This window comes from Gracilinanus agilis, chromosome 2 (assembly GCF_016433145.1).
Source record: "Gracilinanus agilis isolate LMUSP501 chromosome 2, AgileGrace, whole genome shotgun sequence".
Taxonomy (NCBI): domain Eukaryota; kingdom Metazoa; phylum Chordata; class Mammalia; order Didelphimorphia; family Didelphidae; genus Gracilinanus; species Gracilinanus agilis.
Genome location: NC_058131.1, coordinates 126,436,507 through 126,449,716, shown reverse-complemented (window position 1 = coordinate 126,449,716; position 13,210 = coordinate 126,436,507). Strand labels below are relative to the sequence as shown.

The 13,210-nt window shown below is 37.0% G+C and overlaps 1 protein-coding gene across 1 annotated transcript; it reads left to right on the top strand.

Moving 5' to 3' along the window:
* Positions 1-481: 481 nt before the first annotated feature.
* LOC123233370 (trafficking protein particle complex subunit 2-like protein) lies at positions 482-12,695 on the top strand. Its single transcript, XM_044659489.1, is given in 3 exon segments — positions 482-611; positions 614-723; positions 12,549-12,695. Coding segments are annotated over 3 exon segments (387 nt in total).
* Positions 12,696-13,210: the final 515 nt, after the last annotated feature.

Genomic DNA, 13,210 nt, shown 5'->3' with positions numbered 1-13,210 from the left:
TCATTTAATACTCACAACCACCCTGGGAAATAGGTGCTATTATTATTTCTATTTTACAGTTGAAATTGAGGCAAAAAGAGGTTTGATGATATGTTCAGAGTCATACATCTAGTGTCTGAAGTTATATTTTAATTCAGGTCTTCTTGACTCCAGGACCAGTTTTTTTTTCTCCCCTATCTACTGTGTCGTTGATGGAATCTCCCAATCAAATCACAAGTGCTCTATCTATTCCTAACCAGTCTGGCCTCAGACACTTCCCAGCTGTGTGACCCTGAGCAAGTCAACCTCCACTGCCTAGCCCTTACCACTCTTTTATCTTAGAACCAATACTCAGTACTGATTCAAAAATGTAAGGTAAAAGTTAAAAACAAACAAACCCAATAAAACAAGGCTCTAATATGGTGCATGACGGGGCTGGGAAGTGAGAATGCTGGGAAATGAGAGCATGGTCATGTGATCGGATTCTCCCTCCATTACCAAGATGGCGGGGTGCATCGCGGTGATAGCCAGAGAAAATTACAGAGTCTACATCAGAAGCATCCCGGTAGAGCATGTGCTGAAGTTCTGTTACACAGTGCACATATATCTTGATGTGGTAGATGAGAAGATTTCGAAAAGCTACATAATTCATATACAGATGTCATGTGCAATCCCTTCTATAACCCTGGAGACCGTATTCATTCTAGGGACTTTAACAACGTGGTCACTTCCATGATGGTGCAGGTTGGTTGAGAGAGTAGAGCTTCCAGCTCTATCTGAAAATGCCATTTTTGTAAAAAAACTATATCCTCTGTGCGTATATATTGTGTATATATTGTCTTCTCTTATGTATGATATAAAAGATGCTCTATTTGGATGTCCAGAAACTCTTGTATGAAATGAAAGACTCAATTAACTATTTAATTTAAATTCATTTATCATTTTGTTTACTTGATGCTAGAAATCTAGACATAGTCTTTCTTGGTGGGGAAGGGGATATTTTGAGGTAGTAGGCAGTGTGGTCCTGAATATAGTTTTCTAACCAGAAAAGGGAGACTTTTTTCATAGTGCCAGAAAATGTTGGAGCCAGCTTCTCACTACTCTCAAGAATTTACTGTTAAATTTTCAGTGGGAGCATTTACACATCAAAAGTTGACAAATGCTTCAAATCAGGACTTGATTTATTATTTTATTGATAGTCTAGGATTAAAGGAGAAATATCAATAATGTAGATAACACTTTAAGGTATATTATGCATACTTTTTTTTTTCAGAAAACTGATGTTAAACATCTACCAACACTCTCCTAAAACATCCCAAAATTCACATTTCCATGTTCAAGACACAAGGGATCAAACCATGTACAGAGAAAGGTGGATTGCCTAATGCAGCATACTCCTTGAAAAAAAAAACTTGGCCAGTTTTCTTCTAGGTGAGCAGAACCATGATAATCAATAAGCATTTATTAAGCATTATTAAATTATTTATTTGCGCTAGATGTGTGTCTAGGATAGTGGTAGTGGGGGAGATCTAAACTCCTCATGAATTCTTGATTTTGCAATGAATTATTTAGATGGGTCAGATATGATGGGAACAGGATTGCTTATTTAGCATCCTAAATCCACTTAAAAATATCAAAAAGCCTTTAGGAATGATGGGTTCTTTGGCAAAAGGGAACTTAATGGAATGTCATGAGTTTGACCAGATGGAAACTCCAAGTTTAGTTCCCATCGGAGGGCAGCTACTTTGTCTACTTTATGTATTTATGATTCCCTTTATAGGCTTTGGTGATTTCTTTACATCTTTTGCATTACTATGGAGTAAAATAAAAACCGTCCCACCCATGGTCATCCCTAACTTTTGGGCCTTGTTGGAAGTAGAGAATCTCTATTAATTACCTTTGGGGAAATCTAGATGAGAAGTATATCCACCTATGCTTGGAGATTTCCTGGAACAAGTAACTCCAGGTGTAGGCAATGAGCCAAAGAGAGAAATTGATCACTTTGAGTCGTTCTGAGATTGGATCAGATCTTTGTAAATTGGGAGGAGGTCTTGGCCATAGGTTACAGGTTATGTGAGTTAGTGTGTATTTATACATATATGTGTGTGTGTATGTATGTATGTGTGTGCATGTAACCAAAATTGAATATTTATATGTACATATAAATGAAAATTAGGAAAATTTGGCTTCTATTTAGGTACTTTTAATGAAAAACTAAATGTTTGAGTGGATAGAGAGCCAGGCTTAGTGTTAGGAAAACTTGATACAGCCTGAGATATATACTAGCTATGTGACACTAGGTAAGTCTCTTAACCCTATATTTTTCAGTTTCCTCACCTGTAATATGAGCTGGAGAAGGAAATGGCAAATGACTCCAGTATCTTTGCCAAGAAAACTCCAAATGGGGTCATGAAGAGTTGGACAGGACTGAAAAGCCTGAAGAACAACAACAAAAAAAATTAAAACCTATTAGTAATAACAATGTGATGAAAAAGAATTCAATAGATTGTAGAGTAAAGGAATTTAGTTTGATATTCACCAGCTGGAAAAGGAGGCCAAAAGTGACTTGGGATGTCCAAAGTTTTGGAATATCCTAAGGAATGAAAAATGCACTTTGGAAGGTATAAACATTTTGGAGAAGAGTCTTATGGCCAATGTGGGTGTCACTGTACAATTCATACTCCTTGGCTAATTCTTAGGCCAGTTATCCCCTGCACTTTCCTGAAACTGAGCTGGCAGAAACAAACTAGATACATCTTGCAATTGATTATAATTTATGGCATTTTATAAGGATTACAATTTCACCTAAGTACCACATAAGTGGCTAATTTAAACATCTCAGTTATATTTTATAAGGTGGATTTCTTGTATGCTTAAGGGGAAAAAATGAAGCCATTAAGATTTGCTCTTTGGCATTGTCTTCAGTATTTCCATTAGTTAGGCAAATTAAAGATTATATTATGCTATTAAGAACAGCTGGTCTTATTAAATCAGGCTCTCTAAAATGTAAACAAATGGGCTCTATCTCCTCTGCCTAAAGCTGTCAGATCAACACGTTCATTAGGGGATTTTCAGCCAAATGGGTCTTGAGTTTTTTCACTGTTGGCCACCTTAAAGAATAAGAACCAGAAGCTATCACTTACTTTTGAAACAGACTACTTCCCCTACAAATCTCTTCTTCTCCTTAACTATATTCTGGGAATTAAAATCTTGGGTGTTAAGAAAACAAGGATTTACATAGTTGGTATGGGTTTCAGAGATGATCTGAGTCTGTTAATGCTATGGCCTTCTTGAAATTGCTTTGCTTACTTTCCTTGACAATTTATATTTACTTCTCTGCATTCCTCTTGAATTTTATCTCCCCCAGGCTCCAGTGGAAGGTAAGTTTGTAGAAAGCAGGGACTGATAGATTTTTCTTTGTTGCTCTGGCATTAGAGTTTGGGCTTTACATAGAATCGTTAAATGAATATAGTAGTGGTTAACCCTCTCCTTGTGCAGATGAAAGGACTGAGAGGCCTGTTGACAGTGAGTGATTTGGTCAAGGTTACATAGCTAGTTAGAGGCACAGCCAAGTCTTCTCATTTCTAGGCCAGTTCTCTTCTTTACCAAACAATGTCATCCTCATTCTAATATCTACCTTACTATGTCAGGACTCAGAGAACTTAAAAGTTTGAGATCTTCATTTTATTTTCCCCTGTTGTCTCAGTTTTGAGTCCTTGAATGTGAGGAATAGATCCTTTTATGTTAAAGACCATGACCTATTGACTTTTTGGGATAAAGGGATTTATGATTCCGTTCCTTGGTATTGTCTTCACTATTTCCATTTGTTAGGTAAATAAAAGATTATATTATGCTATATAATAACAGCTTCTACCTCACAGGGTTTTAGTGAGGAACAAATGAAATAAATATTTGTAAAGTTCTTAGGATAATTTGTTAAATTTTCAGTATTAAACATTTTCACTTCAGAAATCAGTAAATGCTACAATGTAAGGCTTGATTTAATATTTTGTTGATTTTGCAGATCTGAGAAAGTGAATGGAAAATCATAATAAGGCAAATTAAGCTTAAAAGTGTGTCTTGCATATATTTTTTGGGGGGAGGATCAGTTGTTAAATTTTTACCAACACATACATCTCTGTTTCCTTCAATGTCTAGTTCTTTACCTCGTTGCTGGGCTTATGGGAACAAGGGGGAAATATCAGAGTTGCTTTAACTTACTCTTCTTTTACTTGTGATTTGGAATCATGCCTTAAGACTCTTGGTCTTATGCATTTATATTAATTGATTGGCTTCATTCTTCCAACAGTGCTTTCTGTAGAAGTAAATTTTGTTAAGTAAACTGAAAAATCTGAAAGTCAAGCGTCTCTCTTCTATCATAGTCCTTGTCAGTTCTTTTTTCATCATCTGTTTCTAGAATATGTTGTCAAGGCTTTGTTTTGTCTAACGTAAGATAAACCAATGATATTAAATCATGTATTTCCCAAGATAGAGAGGCATAGGACTGTGTGCTTATAACAGATTGAACCACAATGAACTGAGCTGATTAGGTAAACTTATTGAGATTTTCTTAGGACATTCAAAATGATGCTTTTCTGGGATGTCTGCTCCTCTTGTTAATAACCTTATATAAGTCAGACTAGGATCTAACGAATTCTCTCTGTGGGGATTTGGGAGCTATTTTTCATTCTGGGATATCTCTGACTTCTCTGAGATTATTTAATAGCCTCTTGAATGTGCATAAGGAATGAAGAACTACATAGAAAGCCTCCCAGATGATGTGTGACCAAAAGGTCAGACTGTGTTCCTGATATGACTCTCACCAAGAGTGGTTCTCTGGAAAAATAATTTACCATACCAGTTTTTCCCCAGACCAAGTGGGTTCATCTAGAATTCAATTCAATTCAATTTAATAAGGCAAAAGGACTTTAAGGGCTAGGCAACTGTGGTTAAGTGACTTGCCCAGGGTCACATTGGTCACTTGGCCAGAAAGTGTCTGAGACCATATTTGAACCCAGGATCTCCCTTATCCAGGCTTGACTCTCTATTCCTGAATCACATAGCTGCCAAATTTCATTCTTTATAGAGATAACAATTGAAGAAGTTTATATAAATGATTTATACACGTAATTCTAATGTGGTAGTTCAGACAGATTTATGAGAAATTTTAGGAGGAAGAAATCATGTTTGGTAGAAGGGATGTGGGAAGGTTTCATGGAGGAGGTGATACAGAAGGGGAGAGTTTTTAATAGACATTGTGGCATAGTGGATAGAATGCTGGAGTCAGGAACACATGAGTTCAAATTCTACCTCTGAGAGTTATAAGACTGGACAAATAATTTGACTTTTCCAAGGTTCAGGTTCCTCAGCTGTAAAATGAGTGAGTTGAGCTCAATAGGGTTATAAATCCTGTATAATCCTAAATCTATGCTCCAGTCTTCCTATAGGAGGAAACTGGGTTTGAAAGGAATGTGAGGAAGGTGGACATAGCACGAGTAAAAGAAGAGATACAGAAGACAGTTGTGCAAAAATTGGTAATAGTGTTTTGTTCTATTTGGCTAGAATATAGAGTATAAAAAGAGAAAAATGAAGAAGTAAGCTTTAAGGCTGGAAAGGACGCCAAACACTGTGATAAGCAGTTCGTCTTTGATCTACCTCACTACCTAAGGTTTCCCCAAGATGTTCAACTGTGGGACTGGTAACATTCTCTTTGGGAAAAATGTCATGGTCAAGTTGGGAAATCAACTGCGGTTCAGTTCAGTGCAGACAGACGTGCTTCAGGCCAACATCTGAGAATGGTAATCCAAAATGAACTCAGCCTACTGATGTTCTAAGGGCTCCCCGGAACTGAACAAAGGAAGGAAGGGTATTCCATCAGGCAGATGGGAAACACACAGGACTGCTTGCATCCCAGTGCTTCTATGATGAAGTCAGTGCCAAATGGAACAAAGAAACCTGGATTTCCCACTCAGGCTCCAGTAGGCAGGCATTCGACCCAATCCCCCACTACTGCTTTTGGCTCAGCCGTTTACATAGTAGGGAGAGATCAAAGGACCCAAGAAAAGAAACACAGCTATTTGTCTGTCCAACTCCAGTGGACCTGCTAACATGAATGCTAGAAAACTCTGGATGCAATTTATTTTAAATGAGGAAAATCCTGATATTTTAACATACAGTTCTCATTCTTTCAGGGTATTGTCAGCATAGAAAAACATTAGGCCTGGGAATGGTTGTTTCTTTATTCTTACCAGCAGCTGGGTGGTCCTGTTCAAGAACATTTGTTAAACATTATTGAAGGCGATTGGGTAAAGGATAAACACTTGTTGGCAGCAATAGACATCAGGTAGTTGAAGTTGCTATATCCTGTACATGTAAAAAACGAAGATTTATTTCATCATTTTATGGAACCCAGTTTGACTTCATTTTTAATAAAGAGAAAACGGTTGTTCTTTTTGTTGATGAATCAGCATTCTTAAGACAATTCCTTTGCACATTAGCTTATTTGAGTATAAATTACTGCCCTTCGGGGGAAGACTTTTATGTGCTTGTCCTTTTGGGTAGAAGAGGTAGAGGGAAGATGATACCACAGATACACATTGGAACAATGCCAAGGTGTAGCTCTTCTTACTCATGAGGTAGCAGAACATAGTGAAACAAGTACAAGTCTGATAGGAGCTGTGGAGACTAATTTTCTGCTTTATGATGGTGTGACCATTAGCAAGTCATCTTTCAGTCTTCGTATCAATAAAAAGAGAATGATAACCATTTGCTTTACTGAACAGTAATGTTGCAGAGCTAAACACATTCGTGCGGAAGATTTGGAAGCCCTTTGGAAGCAGATTAAATAAACATTGAACATTTTTATTAGTGGTTTTCAATAATACATATGAGAGGAAATGTGGTATAATGTTTAGAAGAATAGCTTTGGAGTTAAGAACTCTGAGATTCAAGTCTTTCTCTTTTCACATGCTGGTTTTATGATCTTGGGCAAATCATTTAACCTATCAATGTCGCTGGTGCTAAGACTTTTAAGTTGTAGATCTACTATTAGTCTGCATCAAGGGACAAAGTTTCTGCATTGGAACTATATAAAAATATGTACATAGTTAAGACTACTTCTCCTCCCTGAATCAGGCTCAGCGATTTCCCTGGGGCATTGAGAGTTTAAGTGACTTGGTTAGGGTCCCAGCCACAATATATATCAGAAGCAGGGCATAGACTTAGATCTACTTGACTTGGGCTGATTCTCTGTTTCCTACCCCATGATGCTACTTTATCATTATTTTTGTTTGATAAAAATGATAAAACTCCAAAGTATCTTAAATATGGACCAAAATAATTTAGAGAGGGACACCACCATGATATTAACTTGTATTGTGTTACTGCCCACTTGATAATTATTTTTGGAAAATCAAAAGCCTTACTCTCTTATGTGCTCAGGAGAAGTCCTTTTTTTCATGCCTCCTGTGGTTTAGAGGTTCATTGAGGAGTAGAAGAGGAAGGATCCTAGAGATCATTTAGGCCAACCTCCTTGTTTTACAGAGGTGAAAACTGAATCCCAGAGAAGCTAAATGAAATGTAAAAAGCCACAGAGGTAGTTGTAGAACTGACTCTCTTGGGAACTAAATCTTCATGTTGTACTGCCTGTTGGCTGCCTCAAGGTCTTGGCTGTAGAAGTTTCCTAGGCAGCATCCTATACCATGGATACTTCTCTTTCCTGCACTTCATTACAGGGGAAGTCTCTCAAATCACACAAGTTAGTAATTGCCTAATCATGACTAATGCCATATCACCCCCTCCCCACTCAGAGGACATTCAAGGACATGGTAAGTGGACTTATGTGTCCTGGCAACAGTATCCCCTCCATCTTGGACACAATCAGACTTATGATGTCCCATTTATAAATATTTGCAGCATTTTCTTATTCTGAGTCCCAGGGATAACATTAAAAGGCAGACTCAATCTGTATTTAGAACTGAGAATTTCCAGAAGTCCAATTTCCAAATCAAATACCTGAACTGGCACCCAATTCCTAATTACCCATTGCCTCCCAAAATATCATCAGTCACTTTGCCACACTAAAATGGGAAAGGAACTAGAAAATATAATCTGTGGAGTCCGGATGGATATTATTTGTAAGAGTGGTTTTTTAAAACTTCATTTGGTTTTGAAGATCCGTTGCTTGGAAGAGACCACTCACTTGGCACTCTTTTATTCTGATGGAAAAATAATTGTAGGGCATTAGTATTTTTCAAGAGTGCTTATTTTACTAAGTCTAACACACTCTACTCTTTGTTTCCACATCCAGTCGAGGAACTCTGTGCTTGGCAATTGTCATTTGAGAGTGAGCATCCCATTTAAACAGCTGGAATCATTTTCCAATATGAGCTAGTATGAATAACTTAGGAAAAACTTATTATAGTGATAATGATAATGGACAAGATAATGGAGTTTCTTTCAAGCTACTATTTAATGTAGGTACAATTCAGAAATTTAATTGTGTCAAACATTGTACCAGGCACTGTACCAGGAGCTGTTTCTACAATGGAAAGCAAATCAAGACAAATAGGACTCTACCCTCAAGAAACTTAGGTTGGCTTCAGAATGGACTTCAGAATAAAGTGAGGAGGACATGAACACTCAGAAGGAAGGGATGGATGGTGTTAGAATGGAAGAAATAACAGATTATAAGAGAGGTGAGAAGGGTATAGGTCCCAAGAGCAAAGACTCAGAGGTAGGAGATGGAAAGAGCAATTTGGGGTCAGTTGGTTGAAATATAGTGTTTATGGATGGGCATAATATAAAATAAATCTAGAAAAGGTGATATCTTTGAAAAATTTCAGGAAAAATCTCTCTATATATATATCAAGTCTATTTCTCTGCTATATGCTTAGGCAGAAATACTTCATGTTGGGAATGGCTTATAGAAAAGTAAAGTTCCTGCTGGCCACAGTTGTGTGTATATTGTAATTTGTGTTTGGAAATGATAAAGAACCTAGAATGCTTAGAATGGGTTTTTCTTTTTACATCCAGAAATGTCAGTGAAAGAGGCATTGATCTGATTTTTCTTGGAACAAAGGACAGAAAAGAGAGAAGGAAAAGAGAAGGTAAAAATTTAATTCCAGATAAAGACATTTCCCCAAATTGGAGCTATTTCAAAGTGAAAGGGACTGCCTTAGGATTTATTGAGTTCTCCTTCATTAGGTCTTTTATCAAAGGCTAAATGATTTTGTGAGAAATGCTGGAGGGGGCCATTTCAGCTAGTTACATGTTTGACTAGTAGATGCCTTACATAGTCCTTTCCGACTTGGTGATTCTGTGAATCACAGTAAATATCACAGTCTTTGAAGCAGAAACTAAGTCAGGTTTTTCCTTGTTTTTTTTTCCTGGCTCCATAGGACCAGTAAGGGAAAGCTATAGAAAGTTAGATGCTTTATATAAAGAAATTCCTAGCAATTGGGTATGCTCTGAAGTGGAATTATTGCTTGAGATGATATTAATTAAACGCTTAGCATGCTGTTGGGCACATAATGGTAAATAAAGAAATGCTCACTGCTATTATTATAATCTTGTTATTAATAAGTAAGAGAGATTAGATTACCACTTAATGGGGGGAGGGTAGTATTGGGCAGGGTATTCCATTTATGCTAGGTTGGATTAGATGACCTCTGGTGTTCCTTTTAACACTGAGATGCTATGATTATATGAGTGCAGAAGTCTAAATACATAAAGATAAAAGGAAAATGAGGTCCAGATTTCTTGAAGGACTATGTGGAATGGAAGAAGAAAATGAAGGTGAATGGATTGGTAGTTAAATAGAGTGAAATAAAATAGCATGAAGAAAGAATGTGGAGTACCTTAAATGTGAAATTAAGACACTTGTACTTTATCTTTTAGAGCCATTGAATGGTTTTGAGCAGGAGATTGACTGATCAAATTGACAATATCAGGAGCCAGTTTTGAAAGATGATTTTTGGGAGCTGTTTGATAATTTACAAGGAAGAGAGACTATAGGTACAGAGATTAAAAAGGAAGCTATGAGAATAGTTCAAGCAAGAGATAATGAAGGCTTGAATAGAATGGTAGATGTGTGGTTGGAGAAAACAGAAAAGATAACAGAGATATTGTGGAGAAGAATCAACAGACAATATCTTTCTACTGCCCAAAAGGATAGTATGAAACCTTATTAAATGATTTGCCAAAATTTTTCTTAGCAAACTAAACATGTGATTAGTTGCTGCTGTCCAGTTGTTTCAGTTGTGTCCAGTTTTTTGTGACTTCATTTTGGATTTTCTTGGCAAAGATACTGAAGTGGTTTGCTATTTCCTTCTCTAGATCATTTTGTAAATGAGGAAACTGAGATAAATAAGGTTGTAATTTGCCTAGAATCACACAGTTAGTAAGTATGTGCTATGTACTATGTACTAGGTACACACAAGTAAGTAAGTATGAAGCTAGATTTGAACTCAGGTCTCATTTTTAAAAAAATGTAATTTTTATTTTATTTTTAAAAAATATTTTTCCATGGTTACATGATTCATGTTTTCTCCCTCCCCTATTCCTTACCATCACCAGAGTTGACAAGCAATTCTACCAGATTATACATATATTATCACTCAAAACCTATTTCCATATATTCATTTTGATAATAAACTTTTAAAACCAAAACCCCAAATCATATACCTGTATAAACAAGTGATAAATCACATATCACATGTTTTCTTCTGCATTTCTTCTCTAACCATTCTTTTTCTAAATGTAGATAGCACTTTTCCTCATAAGTCCTTCAGGATTGACCTGAATAATTGCATTGCTGTTAGTAGCAAAGTTGGTTACATGTGATCATCCTGCAATAGAGCTGTTACTGTGTACTGTGTTCTCCTGGTCCTGCTCATTTCACCCTGCATCAGTTCATAGAAGATTTTCCAGTTCTTATAGAAATCAAACAGTTCATCATTCCTCATAGCACAATAATATTCCATCTCCATCATATGCCACAATTTGTTCAACCATTCCTCAATCTAGGGACAGCCCCTCATTTTCCAAATTTTTTTTGCCACCTCATATAGCGCAGCTATCAAAGATTTCAGGTCTTCTTGATTCAAGGCTTGGTATTCTACCTACTTTGCCACCTACTTGCCCCAAACATGTTATATTTCCTTGATAACTCTGTACAAGGATTTGAAATTAATCTCGCATGACCTATTTTTATAATGCTATGCTGTCACTTTGAGTTCATTACTTCTTTTTGAGACGTACATTAATAATTCTGGACTTTTCCTGAGAATCAGTCAACTTTACTAATCTACAAACTCCACTCTTTTTTTTTTTGGAGGAGCAGGGTCTAAATGTTGTTTCCCTTGTGGGTACCTGAGATAGTGGAGGAGATAATAGCTAGCATAATCCTGGAAGGTAATTATTATTATTATTATTATTATTATTATTATTACTATTATCCCCATTTTACAATTGAGAAAACTGTAGCAGAGAAGAGGTTATGTAACTTGCTCAGGGCCACAAAGCGATTTAGTATAGAATTTCAAATTTGAACTCAGCTCTTCCAGGTTCTAGGCTAGTGCTCTATCTACTGTTTACCCAAGCTGCCCCTTTGTAGTTCTTCTCAGACAGCACACCTCTTCCAAAGACCATTATAAAACTCCAATAGAAACAAGGCCATTCAACCTTACATGAGGAGCTATATGTCCTTGGGGCATGTTGACTTAGAAAACCACATATTAACATTACCTGTGTAATTTTCTTTATTTTGTTAAATAGTTCCTAGTTGCATCTAAATCTGGTTTAGGGAGCATCAGAGTGTTGCCTCTAGAATATTCGACACCTCTGGCCCAGACGATTTTCTAACATTTCTCAGTAGCACAGTGGAAAGAATACTGGACTTAGATCTAAGACCTGAGTTCAAATTCCATCCTCAACACTAAAGAGGTCTGTGACCCTAGGCAAGTCTCTTGACTTCTCTCATTCTCACTTTCGTCTTCAGTAAAATTGAGATAAGGATGGCTTTAACACAACTTTACAGGGTTGTTGTGAGGATATAATGAGGATATATGTAAATTTCTTGGCAAAATAAAGTACTAAATACTTTTTTTAGGCCATCATCCTAAGGTCTTTAGGCAGAAGTATTAGCATATACTCAAAGTTCACTTTTGAGTTTCTGAGTCTTTCTTTCGAAATAGCACTTAGTCAGTGCTATTGTCTGACAGTTGGCAGGGTGTTTGGTGCACCTTTTCTGTCCAAGAACTAGCACCATTGAGCAACAGGAAATAGGCTGGGTAACCTGTAACTCTGAAAGACAAGTCTTCTTGACTTGAGACAGTGGCTCACTATTTTATAGCTATTATTGACTTTGGGTACCAGGAAACCTCTGTTTTTGGCTAACCAAACATTTGGTACCTGCAGTGGCTGAAGCAACCTTAATGATAGACCACATGTACTGCCCAGAGACATGTGACAGGTAACCTCTACTCAGGGCCTGTTTGCATTTTGGGGGCACAGAGTTTCAAAGGAGAGACGCTGCTTCCTCCGCCAGTCATGTTTTCTCCCAAATCCAGCATTACAGCAGGTGCCAGACTGCACTGGGTTCTGATGTAGAAGAAACAGCTGGAGATCAAGTCATAGGACATAAGATGACCCAACCTGTGTTTGTGGAGCAGGTTGTGACCAAAGCTGTCCCCAGATACAGAGCTGCAGCAAGGTGACGAATGAAGAAGATTACTGAATGGTATATTCCTTGTGGTCCAACTCCTGATTTGGACCTATTTAAACTTTGATGGTTACTACCAATTCTGCCACTACTTATAATCTTGCCCAACAATATTCTGGCGTTAAAATGTTCACTATCATGTTGTAATATTTTGTCAGCTCTAAAGGAAGGTTTAAGGTAATCTTCCAGGTAAAGGCTTCTCATCCTTTTTGTGTATCATGGATCCCTCAGGCCATCTGCTGACAGCTTTTGAATATTTCTTCAAATAACGTTACTTACAGAAATAATAAAATGCAGAGATTACAAAGGAAAATAATTATATTGAAATGTGACAACCAAAATTAAAATTAAGAACTTGCACAAAAGCAATGAGAACAGAGGATATTTTTATTTTCCCTCTAGGGTACTCATAGAACTACTCTAAAGGACCTGAAAATGGAGCTATACAACAACAGAGTAATAAGAGTTCTGTCCCTGAGTATCAAAATTTGGAGTGCCCCAGACAGTACT